Source organism: Melanotaenia boesemani, chromosome 7, assembly GCF_017639745.1.
Source record: "Melanotaenia boesemani isolate fMelBoe1 chromosome 7, fMelBoe1.pri, whole genome shotgun sequence".
NCBI classification, from domain to species: Eukaryota; Metazoa; Chordata; class Actinopteri; order Atheriniformes; family Melanotaeniidae; genus Melanotaenia; species Melanotaenia boesemani.
Window position 1 is genome coordinate 12552632 of NC_055688.1, and position 22922 is coordinate 12575553.

The 22922-nt window shown below is 37.4% G+C and overlaps 1 protein-coding gene across 4 annotated transcripts; it reads left to right on the forward strand.

Annotated features, from left to right (window-relative positions):
- Nucleotides 1-1608: 1608 nt before the first annotated feature.
- Nucleotides 1609-22421, forward strand: npm1b (nucleophosmin 1b). Of its 4 annotated transcripts, none has more exons than XM_041990345.1 (11): nucleotides 1609-1687; nucleotides 1970-2052; nucleotides 3360-3479; nucleotides 3634-3727; nucleotides 4075-4166; nucleotides 4297-4379; nucleotides 5606-5669; nucleotides 10775-10873; nucleotides 18442-18537; nucleotides 18646-18724; nucleotides 19877-22421. In XM_041990345.1, exons 1-11 carry the CDS (start codon nucleotides 1639-1641, stop codon nucleotides 19918-19920), a joined length of 903 nt encoding a protein of 300 aa, XP_041846279.1. In that variant the 5' UTR covers nucleotides 1609-1638; the 3' UTR covers nucleotides 19921-22421. The 4 variants fall into 4 exon arrangements, with proteins under 4 accessions (XP_041846279.1, XP_041846276.1, XP_041846278.1 ...); XM_041990342.1 differs by having other exon boundaries at nucleotides 18646-18720; XM_041990344.1 differs by having other exon boundaries at nucleotides 5609-5669; nucleotides 18646-18720.
- The last annotated feature ends 501 nt before the right edge of the window (nucleotides 22422-22922 follow it).

Genomic DNA, 22922 nt, shown 5'->3' on the forward strand with positions numbered 1-22922 from the left:
TGCTCTAATGAGGTAACTTCAGGAGTGCTTTCATTTAGACGGCTTATCTTTTTATAATCTAATTCTCTCCATTTCCAAATTGAAACTGTTCTAAAGAACACCAAAGTAAACAATAATTATTTCTATTATTTTATTTAATAGATACTTAGTTATGCTAATACTTAGTTTAAATACAAGTTATATCTTCAGCAAATAAACATACATTATTTGCGAACTTTTGAAAGTTGAAATCATGGAGAACATTTACCAAAAAGCACCTGATTCTGACGTTATCACTAGACTGAATGGACATAATCAGTGGTCAGTTGCAGTAGTGCAGAAAATAAAGGAATTTTTGTGTTAGTTAGTACTGGGCACTATTTGCTTTGAATAGGGTTTTTATAGAACTATATATAATACTCTGGGAATAAAATCAATAAGCATTAATTCATTGCCATCTGAATAATATGAGGAATCCAGACTTTTTCTTTTAAACAATAGATTTAAGAACCAACTCAACTGGCTGACTTGACACACAGTTTTGACTACACCTACTCACTTGATTGTACAGTTTGATTAAGAGATCATACTGGTGTATGATGACAAAACTTACAACAGCATTTTCACATATACATACAGAAAACAATGTACTGACAGAAGGAAACAATCTCTCATTTCATCAGTGTGCTGAATGTTTTCTAAGGTAAATAAAAAAAAAAAAGACAAATCAAGTTTTCCTAATTTTGTTATATTTTCTTTTCTTTTTTTTGTTAGCAGTTATTGTGATAAAAGATGAAAATGTTTTAGTAAATATCATGTTATGTTAAAAAGGCATTTATTATATATCAATCAATTTGGGAAATCTGTGTGACAGTTCATTGTTAAAGGTGTTCAACAGTTACAGCATATGTGTGAACATTTATCAACCATGTAGACATGTCAGTTCAGTTCAGTTTTGCTTTATTTGTGTAGCACTGGTTCACGACAAAGTCATCTCCCCACACATATATCATATGGGTCATGACTAATAAATGTTTCTCAACCTTTCAGGCATGAAAGAAGGTGATTCATTCTTTTTAGCTGCTACTGGTAAAGTTGATTAGTTTCTCAACACAGTTTAGCTACCTGCATTTTATGAGACCCTCAGTGGAGTAAACATATTTGCTAATTATGCAAGTCACCCGATTATTTGCACCTACACAACAAACATTATTTGTGTTCCATGCATACGTGATTTCTTGCAAAAGGAATGATCTGAAGCCCCACGGAATTACTTGAGTGAGCGGCTGTTTCAGACTAGAAACTGGGTCAAAGAGACAAAGTATGTAGTTCAAGTTACTGTGCTTTTCAGCAAGACAGACCATTCTTAACCAGTTAAAGGGCTAAAAGGGACACCAAAAGTATCTGAAGTATTGATATGGAAATATGAATATAAATATCCTATATATTTATTGCAATTGCAAAATAAGGTATTTTATTTAAATCACAACAACTCCATCTAGTGTTTAACTAGTAAAACTATCTGTTGCAATTGTCCTACCTTTTCTTCAATACGATTGGCTGAAGTTATTTGTCGAGTTCGTGACGCAATAGCTTCCCAATGGCCCGTCCAAGTGTCAGTCACACTAGTTTCCGGAAGTCTTACCACTCGCTTCAAAGATGGAGGACGAAATTTTAGACTTTAGCAGACCTCATATGTACTTGTTTGGTGAGCTGGCTTGTTCAGACACATGAAACCGATGGGTTGCACAATCAGTTTTACTATTATGTTATCGTGCATACATAGCTGTAAAACATTTTTGTGAAGGAGTAATTTAGCAAAATAGCGGGCTAGTCTTCTCGCGCCAATTCAGTTCTTTTGTTAGCTATAGCCTGCAAAGGCATGTAGAGAACACCCCCGCATCTGAGACTGCTTTACGTATTTGTTTGTTTGCCCAGTGTGAGAGTAAATATAAAGTCAATTACAGGTTGCACGTTTTGTTTTCCCTAGGTTGTACCTTGAAATCGGATAAACGGGAGTTCAGAGTTGACATAGACGACGATGATGCAGAGCAACAGCTGTCACTCAAAGCAGTAAGATCACTTTGAGTTAATTTTGGATTGCACGTAGAATAAATACTACAGAACATGGCGACTATTAAGCCTCATTCAAAGAGCAAAATAAGAATACTAGCGTTCACATGGATACTCGACGTGTTAACTTTCGGTTGTTAACACGTTAACGTTAATTAAGGGTTGGTAATGGAAATCTACTTTTATATAACCTGAGATCACAACTGTACAAACCTTAACCCAGAATAGTTTTTTCCTGCTGTTCCTAAACATCTGTGTATTTATTTCACTCTCTGAAGGACAACAGGTTTAAAAAATCCAATTGTAGTATTGGTCATTTTATTAGGTGTCATCATAAATGCTGTTGAGTTTATTTAATTATAGGATGATTGCTTTTATTATTTGATCATTAATTATTTGTCAAAGTTATTTTTTTTATTAGAAGACATTTACAGTTACAGATTCTCTGAGATTAATTATCCTGCCATAACTGAATTTGAATACAAATTGTTTTCTGATTGGTCTCCTGATGACTAGGAAATGATTTTTGGTGGGTTGATTGGTGTCCGACTCCTAGAGATACAAATTCTTTTATCAAATGTACACACTTAAGCTGCACAGTTATTTAAGTCATGAACAGACACCAAGCAGTAGGTAGGGCTGGGCGATACTGCAGATTTTGGTATTGATCCGATACTAAGTAAATCCAGGGCAAGTGTAGCTGATACCGATACTTTTTGCTTGAAATTTCACATTAATTTAATGATTTTGTTTTTAATTATTGATCATGATTATGATAATAATAAAACGCAATACAAAGATTTTTGTCAGATTTGTTTTAGTAACAAACTGAATGGCAGAATTGAGAAATTTAAAGTTAAGCTTTTTTGTTTGGAAACAATATAAAATGTCAACAATGCAACAAAATAACTTATTCTCTTTTTTCACACACAGAGAAAAATAACATCAACAGTGCAAATTAGCTAAACAAAAACAAAACCTACTATAGGTTGACTTTTTGCCTCCAAGATCCTCTGCAAGAAAAATATTGATTTCATCACGCTGGTAGCAATCGATACTGATACTAGCATTGGTATTGATACTGTCGATATTTGGATTGATCCACCCAACCCTTCCAATCAGCCATAATATAATGACTGCCTGCATAATACTGACTATGCTGTGGTATCTGCCACCAAACCATCTGTAGGAACTATTTTAAGCTTCTAGCAAACTAGCACCTATTCTGCTTTTAGCAGTAGTGACTGCACCTGCTCAGGCCTGGTTAATCCCGAACAAGCCTGCTGACAACTGTGCTGCTGTTCCAGGTGTGTCTTGGAGCTGATGCTGAGGACAAATTTCACATGGTGGAAGTCGAAGGGCTAACGTACGACGCAAAGACCACCAAAGTGCCGCTAGTTGTACTGAAACCTTCTGTCCTCCCTTCTGTAAGTTCACACCAACACTAACAGTAATTTGTGAAGACTTTAAAAAACTGTTTGTGCCAAAGAAAAATATTAATTTAATATTAACACAGGCAAATAAAATATAAGTGAATATTAAGTACTTGTGCTATTGTAATCACTGTCTTTTAATGTCAAGATGAATCTAGGTGGGTTCGAAATCACTCCTCCAGTTACCTTTCGCCTCCTTTCTGGCTCCGGACCAGTTCATATCAGTGGGCAGCATTTTGTTAGTGAGTATTAAGGCTTCAGGTTAACGTTCACCACATCTCTGAATACAGTGAAGAAAAAGTAGGTTACTATTTTGGTAGTAATGAATTAGTTCCACTTTCTTGCATAAATATGTTTGACTTAATTTTCCAAAAACTTTTGCAGACATCACATTTCTGGACACTTCCCTGTGTAGAAAGTTAAGAGTGATTTACTGGAAAATTAGTTATTCTTTTATTGATAAAATATTACATCCATGACAAAGATCTGCCTTTGAACCATCTCCCATTTTTTTAATTTGAGTATTTCACAGTTTCATGAGCATGAAAATGTTCTTTTGTCAGTAAGAGTTTCATTTGTGCTGTTGTAGGTGTGAAGGATTCAGACGATGAAGAAGAAGAGCACAACACGTCGCCCGTGAAGCGGCCTGCAAACCTGACATCAGGGAAAAAGCCTCCATTGGTAGATTTCTTAGTGATTTAATGTTTAAAAGCATATTAACACAGTTAATGAAATGTGTCTTATTCTTTAATCAGATCATACAAATATCCAATCTAATGGTTTTCTAAAATTATTGATCATGAACTTGCAGAAAAAACTAAAAATGGAGTCGGATGAGGATGAAGACGATGATGATGATGAAGAAGACAGTGATGAAGATGATGATGATGATGAGTATGTTTTTTCTTTATTCTGAATTTATGCTGTGATTTTACTTGTGTTTCAGATTGTATTTACACTTAATTGTCCAGTGGTTCCCAAACTTTTTCTGCAGGGCCCCCTTTTCATTGAAAAAACTAATGACCAGGCAAAAAAAAAAGGTTTTTATACTGTCATATGCTGATATTTTGAGACGTATGACACACTGCGGTCTCTCTTCATTACCCACCAATGTACTCAGCTCAGTTCAAGAAATGTCTTGATATATATATTTTTTTTTTTTGGTTCTGTAAATGTCTGTTGTTTATAAAAACAATAGATTTTACTTAGCCTAGCTGTTTTTTCTGTTTGTTTGCCATAACTCTAGGCCCCCCATTTTGGGAACCACTGTACTAGCCTGTACATTTGGGGACAGCTAGTTTGAGTTTGCTTTGCTTTAGTCAAACAAACCAGACCTTTTGGATGTATTTCCCTTCTTGCTTGGTGCTGCATCAAGAATTACTTAAGGAGAAGACAAGACCAACAATGAACAAGAAAACTATTGTTTAATGAAGGGCAACTTCCATTTCTACAGCAGAAGATGTAGTTACTTCCTGCATTTGTTTCGCTTGGGGCAAACTGAGACCTATGTTTTTAGGTGGACCAGAGTGCGCAAACAAATTCTGATACAAATCAAAGACAAACGCAGGTCTCCGTCCCCTTCAAGTGGACCAAATACAGGAAGCAGACTACAAAACAAAGTGCATGAACCACAATGTAAAACAACCAAAACGTATGCGCGTGTGTGGAGAAATAGCTCGTGGTCAGATGTGGAAGAATTCCGAAAACATTCTGATAGAAATCTTATCAACCCAGTACTGCTAGGAAATAAAAGATGTTCTGCATTAACCAACAGATGAGCAAGTTTTCTTCTTCGTTGCGTGTCTCGTATTCTTCTTCAGTAATTCTGGATGCAGCGCCACCTCTGGCAGAGAGTGGAACACGTTATTTAAAAGGTTGGAGTTGTTTGAGAAGTTCAGTTTCAAATATAACTTCAAAAAAAAAAAAAGATACAAAATTCCATGTGTCTACTCTTGGATTAGCAAGTCATTTTTTTTGTCTAATATATGCAAAGCTCTTCAAAAATATATAAAGAACTTTAAAAGAAAAAAATTACATATTTTCTGCTTCGAAATTAGAGTTTACTTAAATAAATTCTGAGTTGTTTTTTTTTTTGTTTTGTTTTTCTATTTCTCATGTAGTGATGATGACAGTGATGAAGATGATGTGAAGCCTCAGAAGAACGTGGAAAAAGTGCTCAGTAAAGTAAGCCTGGGTTTCTTTTTCTTTTTTTTCCTCTTTCTGCAATTTTTAAAAAATATTGCCAGCTGCTACTCTGTAGAGTAAACTATAAATGACCATGCACAGGTAAAGATGAGGCTGGGTATGCTTATGTTAATGTGTCTGAAATGTAGTTATAGCTTGTGCAGTGGTAAATAGCTCATTTCAGAAAAAGAGTCCACTGTAAAGAATGAGGAAAATCACATAAAATGCAATAAAAATGTGTCAAACCCTAAGTTTAATTGGAAATAGTTCAAAGATGACTGACAATTCATTTTATAGATAATAAAAGCTGTGTTCTCCAAACTAAAGAGGTGAGTTAGGGATGGTTTGACAACAGCACCCAGTTTAAAAGGCTGGGATTTGTGAACACATTCATGTCTTCAGTGTAAACCTTTTACCAGAGGTCAAAAAACCTCTGAAACCAACATCTGGCTTTTGAGTGAAAGATGGGATTATTTTAAACAGCATTTAGTCGTAGGGCAAGTTATTATACAGTAATGGTAGTTTCTATCGGAGCAAGCTTGGGTTGGCATCAGTGGGAAGAAAACACCCAGGTTCATACACTAATTTTCACAGAGGATGCTGCTGTTGGTGCTGTAAGAAAAGGCAAAGCCACACCAAATTTAGCAGAGCACAAGGTTGTGTGTAGCATCCATTAGGGCTGCAACTAATGACTATTTTGATGGTCGATTAGTCCCCAACTATCAAAACGACTAGTCGACCAATCAGATTATGTATCTTATGATTATTATAAATGGCTCTTATTTCACTTTCAGCTTTGAAATCTTGCATGAGGTTGTCATGTAAGTCCGACGTGCCTGCTCTTTAAGTGTTCGAGCATTGCAGACGTACTTCCGTGGTAACATGTGAGATTTTACAAATGTATTTAATTAGGGTCCGGAAATGTTTATTCTCCTCCTTCTAAGCGCTTCGACCCCAAATATGACCCCCTAAACACCCATGAAAAGTTGTGAAATTTGGCACACACCTCAAGCCCGGTGAAAATTGCAATATTCTAAGGTCCGCATACACTTCAATGCAAAATTGGCTCAACAGCGCCACCTAGACACCAAAAAAATGCCCAAATGAATGGGGCCCCGAAAGTCTACTTCGACATAGGAACATGAAACTCGGCACACACGTGTAACACCCCAAGTCGACCAAAAAAGTCAATAGAACACCTGTTGCCATGGCAACGGCGTGCCCGCCATCTTGGCGTGTGCGGCCGTTTTTTGCACTTTACACACATCGTATTTGAACGAACTAGTCTGAGGGGATTCGTGCGATTGACTCCAAACTTGGTGGGAAGCTTCCTGACAAGTCCTGAGAATACTATGAACACAAATCCTCTTAGCAGCTGCTTGTCTCCCCCTCTTCATCAGTAACGGTAATCCTTAAGACAGCTTGGCAGATCACGCTTTTGTCCCAATCTAGCTACCTTCAGATTTAATTGTGGATTGGATTAAAACATCACATTTTTTCTCAAAGATTTAAAGTAGCACTATGCACATTTCTCAGCTTAGAAATAAACGTTTTTGACTTGTTTTAATGACACAGTGACATATAGTATGTCAGCCATTGTTGCCCAGCAGCTCCCTGAGGCTGAGAAACCACACCTTACAACTGGGAGGCTGCGTCACTTTGCAGCAGCGTTACGCTTTACACCACATCACATGCTTGCAACTAGATATCAACACACTGGTTTGTTTTGAATGTGTACCATGGCTGATTTAATCAAAGAAACGCAAGAGGACATTATTTGGAGGAAGTGAGGAAAATACAGAGAGAAAGAGACAGAGCAATAGATACGACAAGAGTTAACACCGGGCTGACTTACTGGCTGAGGAGAGCTCAGAGTACAGGTAGAATGCAAGACGGATACCAAATTTACCGTTTTTTAGGGCCGTTTTCATTGAGAAAATCCGCTAAAATTCAATAATGCTTCTTTAAGGGCTGAGTTTCTTTTTTTTCTTTTTTTTTCTCTACTCCTTTTATCTCATTAAGGCAGGAGAAAGAATGTTATTTGAACTTGAATGGCACCAGATAACCCTGCTAAAGAGTTTGAAAGATTAGTCTTGGTCCTTGTTCAGTTAAGTATTAACATTACAACCACCCCAACATTAAATGGAGAGGGCTGTTTGCATTTTATAGATACCACTGTTTTGACTGACCTTTTATCACCAAATGTGTAAGAAGCAGTGCTTCTTTTCATTTCATTTCAGAACAATAAAGAATAAACTTAATAGATTTTCTTGGTCTAAGTATTCCTTTAGATAATCTTTTGCCATTTGCTACAACGCGATTATAAAGTTGCTTTTCTGTTATTCTTTTTTTTTTCTTTAAAAGATATTTGCTTATTTCTTTTTCTGTTTCTAATGAAATCTGTGTTGGTTCTTGTACACATTTCTAGTTAAACAGAGTGGCATTTTTACAGTCAAGTGCATGTTTTTTTTTTTTTTTTGGAGTATTTCCAGTCCTGCGTTGACCACTAGGTGTCAGGGTAGCCATCGGCTTCCCTCAGTTATTTTATTGTAGGGAGGAATTTCTCAGTGTTGCCGCCATCCCCCTACTCCCCTGTTTCTACCACATTATTTGAAAATATACAGACTATATGCAATAGTAGCATTTCATTTCAACAAGCCCTTCCCATCCCTGCACCCACTGACCGTCCACTCCTTTGTATGAGACAAAACATGGAACTTTTTCATCCTGTTTGCTCATGTACCCACCTGTTTTCCAAGAGTAAAATACAGGGTTTGTGTGGTGTAATGATCGGATTTCTTCTCTGTAATCTACTTGAATTCTCACCGTCTCACCAACAAGACCATGTTATGTTACACACAATTACGCACACACTTTAAAAGTGCACACTGTAGCCTTGTACATTCAAAAGTGTAAGTATTCGTGCACATTTGCATAGACGCACACAGCATTGCAAAAATTTGATGTACATACCTCCTGTGCATAAGCAGAGAAACACACACTGCTTGCAGTTACACACACACACACACCTCTTTAGTTATGGAAAACATCTTCAACCATTTTTCTGAAGCCCTGCATATCTTTGTCCCTCTGTCATCCCACTGTTAATATGATTGCTCCTTTTTATCGTTTCTCATGCCATTTCAGCTGTGCACCTGGCCCTTGCCTTTGAACACTTGTTTTGCGTGTTAGCACAATCACTTGCAAGTGTGTGGGTGCATGTGTGTAGCTGCCTCATTTTTACATCTGTGTCTGTTTGTGATTTCTTTCTTCTTTTTTTTTCAAAGCACGCTATCCAAGTGCAAACTATGCCAGGCAAAAGATCAAAGCAGGGCAGATGCGCATACCTGCGACGTGAGTGCCGATCCTTCCCTCAGGGTCAGATGACAGCTGAGCATTTCTGTCACCTGTTGATTTATTCTGTTGCCTTCTCATCTAAGTCCTCATGAACCCTACACATCCTTCCCTGCATGATCTTAATCCCTATCTCCATGACTACCCTGGCCCATTGTTTAATAATGAAAGCACGAAGTCCTAGAAAGTAGGGCTGGGAGCAATTATTCTTTTGACTGCAGATTCAGCTGTGTTTTTTTTTTTTTACTGTGCAATGTTTAGATCAATCCAGAGAACTGAGTATCAGAAATGGTATCAAATGCTTGAATCAAGGTGATTAAGAGGAATGATACAAGACTACTAATACGAAAAGGAGAGACTAAGCTAGTTCATGTAAACCCCTGAATTACTGATTACATTTTGGAGTCTGCTGTATCCATGATGACAGAGTTTTTTCTTGAATGAGATTTGTCCATTATTAATTATATCAATTATCCTTTTGCTTTAGAGAAAATAAAGACAGCATAAGCTTTGAATCATAACTGTAATTTCCAGCAATATGTGTTTGCTGAAGGGAATTGCTTAAGTAATTGCCGTCTATAAACTGTGTCATAGCAGGCAATTATACTTGTAGTCCATTTTTAGTCAAACACCTTTGATTGCAAGAAAAGGCTTGGTGCAGGAAATGCAGGTACTTGCCTTGTCTGTTACAAGGTAATTACACTAGTGACTGAAAGCAATGTATACCTGATCTGAAGGCCTCCGGAGTGGAGAACAATGACAGGTTATTGGGTTACTAAGTAGCTGAACGCTAAGAAATTGCCAAGCATGTCTAGTGTTTCCTCTACAACTTTGGAAGGCATTACTTCGTGGGAAAAGACCTGCTTTTTAATGACTGAACCTTTATAATCAGAACACACTATTAACTGTGCTACTACTAATATAGAATCATGTTTTTTCTTTCATGGAATGACAATATACCTGCAGCATCTATAGTCTATAGTCTTAGGTGTGGAAGAAGCTGGCTGCTGCTGATAGAGGTCCGATATATCATTTGTCTGTTATTAAAGAGGGTTGAGAGTAAGTACTCTGACATGGTGGCTTTCAAAATATCTCCTCTAAAACTGCCAGTAAGGTAGTTGTTTTTATAACTACCTTCTGAGAAATTGTCTGAAATTCATAATTAGACCATAGTCACACTTTGAAACTATTCAACACGGATTGAACAATTATATACGAAACACTGATCGTTAAATGCTGCTAATGAGCCAGTGATAAAAAAAAGGCATTCAAGTTAATAATTACCACTGCTAGATGGAGAGTTTAGCTGTTTTCACATCAAAAGTAGCATGTTTGTGCTACATGCAGTAGTTTTTTCAAACATTGATACACTAGCTAAAAGCAGCTAAATCATTTTTTCCATTTCCAGTAGTTTGCTTGCTGTGTGCTGATAAGCACAGAACTGGAATTACATCTGAGAAGTACCACTGGTACAAACATAACTGTGACAAGATGATGAAAAGGCATCACCGTATTCTGCAGGCTGTGTTGGACCACAGTTCCTAAAAAGAAGAAGCAAGTTGTGCTAATTGTGCAGCCCTGAGTGTGGCACCCTTATTGAAGATCAGCTTGTGTACCTGGGTTTTATGTTCCCATCAATGCTGATCAGAGCCACAACTACTTCTGAATCCTCTGATGTCAGACTAAATGCAAAAAAAAATGCTGTTTTATTGTCTGAGATGTCTTGTTTTAGATGATGTTTGTTTTCTCAGAGCCCAGAGTCTACATCTAAGAAACCCAACAAGTCACCTGTGAAACAGAACGGCCCTGCAGAAAAACCATCAGGATCAGCAGTTAAATCTCAGATAAAGGTATGGACAGACTGTGTTTGGCTTATTAGCTGACAGCCATTAAACAATAGAACATAGATCAGTTGTGTTTTTATTTTATTTTTTTTAAATGAGCTAAACAAGTTTAAGCAGAAAACAATGGGACAAACTCGATTTACAACTTAAGCAAAAGTATTATTATCAGAAATATTTGTTGTGACTTTTGCTGTATTTTTCTCTCATTCTAGACATTTTCTAAGTATTAAAAAAAAAAAAGTTTGTAAGCTGTAAATATCACATCTGGGTTTGTGTAGCCAACCAAATTTTATTTTGACAGATAACAACTAAAAGCAAAAACAATATCCTGAATAAAAGTCATTATTCCACTTCATATGGATGCAAAGCACATTGTGTTAATGGAAATGATATTTATAAAGGTCAGATACAGTTATTTTCTTACTTAATGTATACATGTGAAGAAATGAGATAAATAGATAATTATTTGATTTGATATGCAGAGCTGTTGCCCTTTCAGAACAGAAATTAATCTTGAACTCAGTAAATCTTTCTATTATTAACAGTAGTTATCAAGAAAACCTATTATGTAACATTTGCTTAAAAAAACGAACAAGTCGATCTTTTCCAAAAATTTATTTGTGCTCAGACTATAGAGGGTGTGGTTCCAGAGTTGGACCCTCAGGTTGTTTGCAGTCATTCCCATTTACAATTCAAAACATGCAGTTTAAGAAAAGGGGGGAAAAAAATTTGGCAAGCTTTCCCATTCTAAATTCGAAGAATGTGTTAAGTGTAGGTTGCAATTAGCTCAACATGATAGTTAATTTCTCGGATCGTATGCCTTGAATGCCTGCCTCTCAAAGCCCAAAGCTTGAACTCCACCTGTCTTTAAGCAAACACACCTGACCTCTAAACAGGTTTCCTGGGGCAAGGTTTAAACCTGTGACTCCTTAGCTTGACCCTGCCATCTTAAGTTGTAGCCACCTTTGATGCCCCTCACCCCTCTAAAACTCACATCCACATCAGGGAAAATCCACATTGGAAGCCTTCTCTGAAAGTTGACAAAGAAAATACTTGGAGCGAACGCTGTTTAGATAAGGTGTTATTTGTTGGCATGGCAATGCTGGCTGCGTATGCGATAAAACATGACTTACACTAAAGGCACATCATCACTCAGTGCAACACTTGTGGCACATGAGAAAACTGTCATGTCTTGTCTGAGGTCATGACAGAAAGCTTTGTGATCTTTGTTAGGTGGAACACTAAGCCACAGGATTGCTAAACTCCTGAGATTTAGAAAGAGATTCCCCTTAAGGGCAGCATTCTTGCTCAGTGGGTGATTGCAGCAAACTACAATGTCTATTGTCCAGACAGAACACAGAGGGTCTTGCAGTGCTTTTGGGGATTACCGATGTGCAACTGAACCAGCAAAACCTTCCCGCCAGTTTAACGTTCTGGTCTGCTTTGCTTTTATTACTCCCATTCCCTCTCCACTGCTTCACAACTGCTCCCTCTCTACAACTTCTTCACACCCCTCACTTCCTGGACACACCTTCTCCCAATTGCTCTCATTATGAGCGTTTGATGTCTGGTGCAGCTTGCGCTTCCAGATGCCCCTGAGGAGCGAGGAAGCGGGCGTGGATGTCTGTTTTTTTCTTTCCTAAATGCAGGTGACTGGTCATTAGATTGGCTTGTCAGATCTGTTGCCAGTACCGCAGTTCTCACCTCTCACAGCCCAGCATGTAGCTGCACCTTCTTGTGAAACAAGCTCAACATGAGAACCAGTTAACTCGAGTTGTGCTGATCTGAGGTAACTTAATCTTGCAGCTGGTGTTCTGTGATTGATGGGTTTGGAGAAGTTGATGCCTTGAAGCACACGTCACCGTCGTAAAGTAGTTAACCACCTCACTCAGCCTTTTCCCAAAAGGTGTGAGTCATTGTTTTACTGTCTGATTGACATGTACAACATGCGACTATCTCATTTACAAGGATCTGTGCTGATGTTTTCTTCTAAAGACCTGGTAAATGTACAAAAGAACAATCCACATACATAGATTTAATGTGCATCTATCCCATTTGTACAGATCCAGTCAGTCGCCAGGTCAACAACAATGCCCACCGGTCCAAAAACTTTTACATTAAACTGATAGAAGATTCTTGATTTGCTCATGTTGTCACTCCTTCACTGACCCAAATTCACTTTGAGCCGCTGTACATTTAGTCAGTGCATTTACATGAGACTGAAATAAAACAAATTGTTGTGTTAGTCTGACTGCAGTTTTATATAACTGAAGCTGCCAGATCCAGACTAACACCCAAAAAACTTGGTTAGAGCTGGAATAACTCCTGCATTCACTTAAATTCATATCAGTCCTGCATCTTTTTTAACCTTGTTTGGAAAAACATTAGATCCTAAGTGTATTTTAATTAAGCCAAATTTTTTCCTTTTTTTCTTTTTCTTTTTTTTTGACAGATGGTGAAACACGTGACTTAAAAAAAGCAACTCAAGAGTCTATAGAGAGCATTTCTGGACTGTCACTTTGCTCTAATAAAATCCAGATTTTCCTTTTCAACTGTGAGATGACAAAATTGGCATTCACACAATATGATAACATCTGTGAAGAGAATTTGTCTACACTTGCATGGATGTTAATCTCCCACAGTAAAAGTAAGAAGCAGCAGAATGTCCAAAAGTATTCTCACGTCACTGCACTGGTTTATCTACTGCAAACTACCGTAAACTACTCGATTTCCACCAACTGCATTGTAGAACAAAGATGGCAGTCCAATTAAATGACCCGATCGAACCAAAACATGGCTACACTCAACTGTGGATGTAGCTGTACTAGTATCTGAATGGTCCAATTAATTTCTGTGCATACTATATTTTTCACATGAATCACTCACCACAGAAGTCCACAGATCACTTGGAATGTTTTATTGACTGACAGTAATTTATGTGGGCAGGATATAAAGTTGAATTTTTTTTGTAGACAAATCGGGGCAAATACCGGAAATAGTCCATCCACCATTGTTGTGGTGGCATTTCTGGGCGAGTCAGAACAGAAGAGAAAAAGATTTTCTTAGCGATGTCGAGGAAATCTGGAAGGACTTGCATAGTTCTTGGCTATGGACCTTTACTTCATATCTTCCGACACACACTCTCTGTCCACTAGTGGAAGTATGTGCGCATCAGGGCAGAACACCATCCATTCACAGAACAGAGGAGAAATGACATGCTGTTGTGTAAATAAGAGAAAATATTATAAGACTTTTGTTTTTTATAAAAGAGCAGTAAAGACTAGAGATAACAAAAGTATGTCGGATATCTGACTGCATAGAAAACTAAGGCTATTTATTAACCAACTTGTTATAATGAGCTTTGTGTTTTATATTCACATGTGGATAGTCAGTTATTAATAAGAAAATATGCACTTACCAGCAACTGAAAGTCACTGTCGAACATCATCTGTCCAGCTATTCATGCTGCTGTCCATGTAGGCAGGCAGAATTACCTCTTAACAGTTGCATACTGGAATTTTGTGTAGGCTGTAAACCCGACATGTCACTGCATTGATGCGGTGACAGATTGATCACATCCCCATCGAGATGCATCATAGGATCAGGAACTTTCCACACCTCCCTTATCAGCTGCGTTTGTGCTACTCCCGTATGAGCACCTGTTGACTTTTATTTTACCTTCAACTTCATGTTAACATGTTTTATACCCTATGGAAACAGTTATTTCAGTAGTGAAATCATTTTTATTGCTCCAACCGAAACATTTTTATGTGCATTTAAACAAAAATAGGCCTGTGCATAAATTTGGGCACCCCAACTAAGTAATTCCAATATTATTTAGTAGAGCCTCCTTTTGCTGCAACAACAGCCTGTAGACATGGCTGTTATTGCAGCCATGTGGCATATGGCCACAGACAAGTCTCTGAAGTCTGGCAGGTGGTCTTTTGGCCCTTTCCTCCACACAAAACGCCTCCAGTTCAGTCAGATTTCTTGGCTTCAGTGTGGAGACAGCCTGCTTCAAACAATCCATACATTTTCAATGATGTTAAGGTCTGGGAACTGGGATGGCCATTCCAGATCATTGTACTTGTGCTTCTGCATGAATTCCTTGGTGGATTTTGAACAGTGCTTAGGACCATTGTCCTACTGAAAAATTTCAGCCCCAGTGTAGCTTCAACTTTGTGACCGACTCTTGAATTGCTGATACTGACAGGAATTCATGTGGCCTTCAACTTTAACAAGGTTTCCAGTACCTGTGCTAGCCAAACAGCCCCAAACCACAATAGTCAACAAGTCCTTCTTGTGGAATTCAGTGTGTTTATGTTGTAATGCATAACTCCTTTTGTTCTGACCAAATAATTTTTAGTCTCATCTGACCACAGTATTTTTTTTCCAAAATGCTTCTGGCCTGTCCAGATGTGCTTTTGCATACCTCAAGCGGCTCGTCTTGTGACAAACACTTTGCACATCACCCTCCCAATGAGCTTCTCCTAAGGCAAAGTACACTGGATTGTACACCATCAGTGGCCAGATGTTCTTGTAGTTCTCTGGATGTGGTCTGTGGCTTGTCTATGACCATTCTAACCATTTTTCGGCTGTGCCTTTCCTATATTTTTTTTCCCAGTCCTACCACATCCATCCTTCACAAGGACTGTTCCTGTGGCCTTCCATTTCTGTGCTACATTTCTGACTGTGGAGATAAACAGTCCCAACCTTCCAGATAATTTCTTGTACCCTTCTCCTAATTCATAATAATGAATTATCTTAGTTTTCAGGTCAGTGGAGAGTTGTTTAGAGGCCACTCTCTAAGAAACAACCAAGAACAAGCCCAGCCAGCAATTAGTTATGTTAAACAGCCTTTGATGATTAGTGCCACCTGTCTTTGTAATTGAAGATCTAATGAGCTAGTCACAGCAATTTTCTGCTGCCACTTGTCAGCTATAATTCCCAACAGGTCTTGAAATGAATGCGATTAAAAGGTGCCCAAACATTTGAACATCCAATTTTTTACATTTTATTAAAATAAAACTGTCATTCTACTGTAAGAATTTCGGTTTGGAAAACACTTAAATGTTTACATCTCTGTAGCTGAACAAATGTTGCTGTGATCTTCCCTTAAATTAGCATGAAATGAGCAAATTGAGCAAATTAGCATGACATCTCAGAAGGTACCCAAACTTTTGCATATCACTGTATAAGATTCATAGAAGGATTGTCACAGTCCACAGTGACCCAACGGTTTCCCCAAACACGAGTCTCCAAGTTTCTCATTCCAGCAAAATGACAACTATGGTCCTTGGACAGACTTGATGAGCAATTGTGTTACAACCATGTGTTTGCACTGGATTGAAGACGAGAGATTTCATCAAATGATAGTGTGCTTGTGATTAAGTTCTTGTCTTGTGTGATTAAGTTCATGTCTTGTGGCATCTGTAATCAGTGTCTAGCCCAGATGAAAAAGCTTGCCGGCTTTGTGTGTTTATCAGCTGTTTCAGGTCCACAGCTGTCCTTTAGAGGTAGAGTGCTGCCCGTAAATAATAAATATGAGGTGCATTTGTATGGCCACGAGCCAACAGCATATGTGTGTTTTTTTTTCTTGCACAGTTTGGTATGTTTGTGTCAAGGTTTTCTTCATTTTATACCTTTTGATCTTTGCTGTAAAATGCAGATTTCTCAGCGATGGGGACAAATTATTGCATTTTTTCACTCTTTACTTACTACACTTTATATGGCTTATTTTCTTAAAATTATCCCACCTGTGTTTTACTATTTAAAGTCACAGCTTGAGGTTGTTAAAGTTTTTAAGGTCGTTTTAAGAATTGAGCTGCGACACAACACGTTTCATAGCTTTTATCAAAAGAACAGTCCAGGTGTTTGGTTTGAAAAGCAGGGTTTGATGTTGTATTGGTTTCCAGTGTATCAGAAAAACTTTATTTATACTTCTCCACTTGTGATATTGACCCACTGTTTTATATTGTTCCTTACTGTCTGGGTGCATGTGCGTCCAGTTAATTGGATATTTTGTGGGTTCACTGTGGCTGGTCAAAGCGACTCCTTACGGTAGTATTTTTCTTAAATACTTGTTTACATATAATCTTTTTTAATCATGTGTCAGTATATTTTTGTGGTGTCTTTCTCAATTAGTCTAAAATCAGCATGGATAAGAAGTGTTGTGACCATTCTCAGCAGAAATAAGGACCCTAAGTTGTCTTTAAAGCATTTGGTTTTAAATGTTTTGAATCAGTGTTCAGTAAGTGGACAATTTGTCCATTCACTTTTTTTTTTTTTTTTTTTTTTCTGTTGCTTTATGCATTGCTTCTCTTGCCTTTCAAATGTGCTTGTCTATCAATGAAACCCTGCAATTTTACAGGATTCCACTCTGGCTTTTGCATGTAGAAACAAGCTCTGTGGCTTGTGTAACATGCAGTCGCACCGTATGGCGTATGTGTGTTGTGTCACATTGAGACACTTAACAGAAGACTTCTGAGGCCTTGGCTGACCAGGTGTGGACAAACCCACAGACCTTCAAGCACAGTTGTAATGCTGCTCTGCTCCTCTCAAGAAAAGGGAGTCATCACGTTAAAAAAAAAAGCTTTTTAATGTCACCAAATGCATAAGGAATGGCTGCTTGTGGCAGTGTTGTCCCATTTATGCATTTGACATAAACATGATTGCAGTAGTTGCACCGTGACTGTTTGAATTCATTTTAGAAATTTCAATTAACAAAAAATGTAATTCAATAGTTCGTATTGTTAACTTAAGAGTTAAGGTTCACTTTCTCCTTGCAAACAATAAGAACATTTCTTTATTAGACTAGATATGATATAATAAAAGCTTTTTATAACTGAGTTCCTCAGTTATCTTTCTATGAGTTCAATAAGAGCATAATTCGTACCTTATGTATTCTTAAGGAAAAAAAACTAAACAAAGAAAAAATGATGTAATTAGGCTAGAATGAGTTGTCCTTTCTAATGCTTTCATCTTCTTCCAGCTGCTTGCCCACGCCAAGCCTGTAAACACACAACAAGAATAAATGGGTCACGATAGGGCTGCAGCCCAGACAGGCTTAGTGGTCAGCATAAGAATTTACTGTCAACAATAACAGAATAAAACAAACTCCCAACAGAACTCAAAATATGTCTTCACAATATTTAGAATAAACAAACAAAAAATCTGTTTAAAAGAAGCATGTCCACATTAATTTTATCATTTGTCAAATTTCCTTTTACCAGGAAAAAAAAAAAAACATAAATCTGCTAAAGCAAACTTTACACAGTGAGGGAAGTATTGTGAGCGTAAACTCACTCTCACTGTTATTACTACTATTATTAATGCCTTTTTCAAATGGAATTTCTACTATTTTACTGTATTTTTACTATGTGCTAAACTTATTTACTATTGTAAATATGCTCTATATTGTTTCTCTGTGTATTTGTGTTTCAGAAATGAGCTCAGAGAGCTACACTTTATCACACAGCACCTTTTTCTCTGATTAATGCTGCTGTGCACGGCCTCCGTTCTACAAACTAAATATGTATAGAAACTTTAAAATCTGGCTCTTATATATTTTCCAGAAAAATGCTCCAGGAAAAGACAAACCTCAAGCTGGCCCGTCTAAAGCTCCGTCTCTGACTGAGGTAAAGAGCAAGTTGTCAACAGCAGCCAAGGAGGTAATGCTGTCATCCTTTTTTTTTCTCAGATTTTTTTAAAGCAAATTATCCTTCTTAGTTGATTGTCTTACTTTTAAGATAATGTTTTATTTCTTTTTTTTCTTTCAGGGGAAACCACTACCAAAGACAGAGCAGAAGTTTGAGAACTTTGTGAAGAGTAGTTTTAAGATCTCAGACAAAAAAGTAAGTTACCATGAATCAAGAATGGACCTTTCCTTCATTTATTTATTTTTTCCATTTTGTTCTAATATGACATGAGCACATTTTATTAATTCCCTGTGGTATTGCTGTTGATGAATTCAGTTGAATGAACATTAAGCCAAGGGGAGTTGTTTCCTGCCAGATTTTTAGAAATATTTTTCCATTTGTTGTGTATTGTTGTGTAGTGGACATGAGCACATTTATACAAACTTCACTTTGGCTTTAAGAGCTCCTTGCAATGATAGATTCCCAGGAATGCATCATTGTTCCTCACACTGTCCAGTATACCTCAAACATCTCTCCAGCACAGTGTGTACCTTTTGAAATATACCCATGTTGTGTCAGCAGGCTCTTATGAGACAGAATGGGAGTACACCTGCCAAGGCAAACTTGCTCTCTGTGATTTAGTGGAGCTCCTCTTTTGTAGCCTTAATGAAGGGACTGGTGGTATGTGAATGGTACCAGTCTTTTTCACATTCAAGGCCTTTGACCAAGTGCAGGACTTAAATCTTTTCTAATGCTGCATGTCATTTTAGAAGAGAAGCAAAATCCCTTGCATGTTATTTTGCAAAACATGAATTAATCACCCCAAAACTCCAGAATGATTACTGGAGACTAAAGTTTGGATAGTAAGGCTGCTTCAAAGCATCTTTTAGATTTCAATCACGTGAATCATGCTGTTTGAACGCTTGTTTGTAATTGTGCTGCACTGTTAGAAATGTTAAATTATGAGAGCAGTTATGAGAGCAGGTGGAAGCTCTTTAGAGCGACACAAGGGCTGGGTGGACAGGGAAAAGAGTGGGGGTGGAGTCGGGTCGGGGAGAGCTTGTTGATCCCAGTGTGTAGAAACATCTGTGGAAGTGCTTTGGTTTCATCAGCCAAGGCTGAGATCTGTCAGACCTGGAGCACCTAGTCATATACTGTGGTATGTACTGCTGCTCCCACCCAACCCCTCGTCGTTCCCCAACAGCCCCGTCCAAACTTAGTATTCCCACAGGCAAGACGCACAAAAAAGCATGTTGTAGTAAAAGTGAGTCATGTGTCTCGTGCTATGTAGCACTTCATTTGGATGATTTATAATTTTTCTCTGTTTCTCTCTGGTTCTGGTGTTATCCCTTTCTCCTCTCACCTTCCTCAGGTGGTCAAGGATCTCTGGAGTTTTATGCAAACACTGAAGACTGAGAAGAAGTAACACAAATTTATGTTGAAGCATTTGTATGTTTTCCTGCCAGACATTTAAAGGCACAGTCAGCGAAATTTCCTACTTAGCCATGTCCTGTCAGCACAGCAGGAATATGGTCAGAAGGGCTGAAATTTGTCATATTTGTTAAAGCTGTTAATGCATAGATTCAGGTATCATTGTTTTTCTTTTCTTTTTATTTTAGATGCAAAGCACCAGTGGAGGTGGCTCACTCACACATTCAATCTGTCACGATTAGCAGACTATAAATTTTTCACAAGGGGAAACTTGTATATAAATGGTGCCGTTCAGACAAACTTCAGCCATAAAAATCATTAGCACTACCTGTTAGGGTTTGCAGATGTTTATGTTGCTCACTCTAGGAATAGCCCACCTAAACTTGTGCTGTGTCTTCGTAACAAAATGTTAAACTGGATCTTTTCTAAATGCAACCAACAAGTGAATATTCAGGTAATTGGCTAAAATCAAAGACTATAACTGAAGTTTACAAAGCTAAAATCTGATTAAACCAAGAATCTAACTGAATAGATTCTGAGTAATTAATCAGTGGTAAGGTTTTTTGCACACCATATCATCAGCGGTATTGTATAGTCTTGCAAGAATTCACTATAGACAAAGATTCTACACAGGAAGTATAAGCAGCTACAGTTGTAACTCTTGTTACCTGCAGCCAGGTAGTGTAGCTGTCCAATAGCAGAGGTAATTTCCCCAGATGCAGAGTGAGATCGGCATTCCATCACCTTACACGCTTCACATGTAGACTGCAGGTCTAGAACAGCTGGTTTCAGGTGCTTTGCATGTGTGACACCGTGTGTCCACGATAATTGAACAATGCATAAGGAGATGTTGCAGAATGTGCCTTTAAATATCTTCTCTGTCACCAGAGGTAAATCAGAGTCCTGATATGTGAGAATTTGAGCAGTGAATACAAGTTTGTTGAAGACAGCGTAGACAAGACAGTTGGACATTTTTTATATTATTAGCCAGTGACAAAAATGGTTTCTTTTGCTTCTATTTTTGCTTGTTGACATGATGTACATGAAATTTTGTCTGGCATAATTGCAACTATTCCAGTTGTACAAACATTAATTGTTGCTCCATTTAGTTAAATCTTTCAGCTCAGTATGCAGGGACTGAGTCTTTCCAGCAGCAGAAAGGTTATTTTTGTTTCCATCCGCAAGAAAGCAAATAAACAAAACTATGCTTATGGAAAAAAAAAAATTTAAGGAAAACTCAATGCATTATAGAAACTGTAAAATAAGGTGATTGGATCGTTAACTCGAGGACTACATTGACAAGACAGCACTTGCACTATTTTCAGTGTATTTTAGTCTGTTGTATGGAACTAAAAGCAGAAAAGCATTATAATAGAAGCAGGTTCTCTTTTTAATGCATTGTAATGACGATGTAGAGCACGTGAAAATAACATCAGGGCAGCATCATTGTTTGCTCTCTGGTGTGCCATTGCTTTGATGTCAGTGAGCATGCAGTCATACTGAGCTTAAAATGTCTTTGTAATCCTCTAATTCCTTTAAGAACCAAATGTTTGTTGCTGTATACCATCCTTAACCTGTGAGACAGTTTGGTTGCAGCTTATCTGTAAACAGTATTTCTTTTTATCTGTTGACTTCTATTCATTCATATCATGTATGTTGCCCTGATAATTTACATACAGCTTATTTTTGTGTTTGCGGTTGCTTTGAGTCCCTAATGGTTTTTTTTTTTTTTTTTGCACAAATTCAGAGCAGAGTCAGTGATCTTTGGTAATCCCATGGCACAAAGCATTTTTAGGGTAATGTTTTGCTTTTATTCACAGATCTGGCAGCTGAGCAGTTATGTTTTAAATTTATGTTTAATTTACCCTTGTTAAAAGCTGTTTTTGCAGCTCTGATCTTTTGTCATTGTGTTAATTTAAAAAGTTGTGCTTTAGTTTGGTATAAAAGTGTTTTTAGTATTAATGTCCTTTTTTTACCTTTTTCAACTGCTGTCCTGTTTTTGTTAACTTTTTATTTTTATTTGCCATCCTTTGATTCTATCCGTTGATTAATTAATAGGAGGCAATACGTCCAAATATATGTCCATACGCCAGCTTTGGCACAAAATTGGTTTAAAATGTTGCTTTCAAATACAGTTTCTAGCCCTATGTAGTTCATGTAATATTCTTTATGCTTTGCAGTTAGCTTTATAGATAAGTGATATTTGATTTAGACCTATTTGCATGCTACTCAACATGTTAAACATTAAATATGGAATGGCATAATAAAGTTCTCATGACATATTTTGACGCTTAAGTTTTGGTGACCACCCTGAAGAAGTCCTGAGATTTATTTTTGTCTGCTCTATCAAACCAGTAATTCTCTGTGTGTATTTCTCATTGACTTGTATCCATAGCCTAAACTGTCAGCCAGAAAGCAAAATCAAATGGATTGTAATAAACTTTGTACTGTAGTTGAGCCTAAATTAAAATGAGTGGCGGGACTGACCCAGTGTGTGCTTAAAGAAACTGTATTTTGTTCATTGTAGCCTTGTAGATTTAATGAAGGCAGTTAATAATTTGTTTTGTTGCTAAGAAGAATGTAGCCCATGCACCCGTTCCCTTACCAACCTTTACTATTAAATGAATCTTTGAATCACATATACCGAGGTCTTTACCATAAACCAGAATTTAAGTCTTTCATATGTTACTTGTTTTTCTATATATATACTACTATAAATCTACTATATTCTTTTAGTTATGATATGAAAGTTAAGGTTGTTGATCGACCTACAGACATCACTGGACACTGGAAATTCATTCATTTCTTTAAAACTTTCTGGGATTAAATAATTTAAATGGATAAGTACAAGAATCTGAAATCTAAGATTTTCTATGTTGTTTTTATTTGTGCCCAACGAGAAATCTAACCCTAGTATCAGTGACCATGACTGATTGCAGCTGGTAATTTCCCAAAAAACCCTAAAATAATAATAATACTAATTTGTT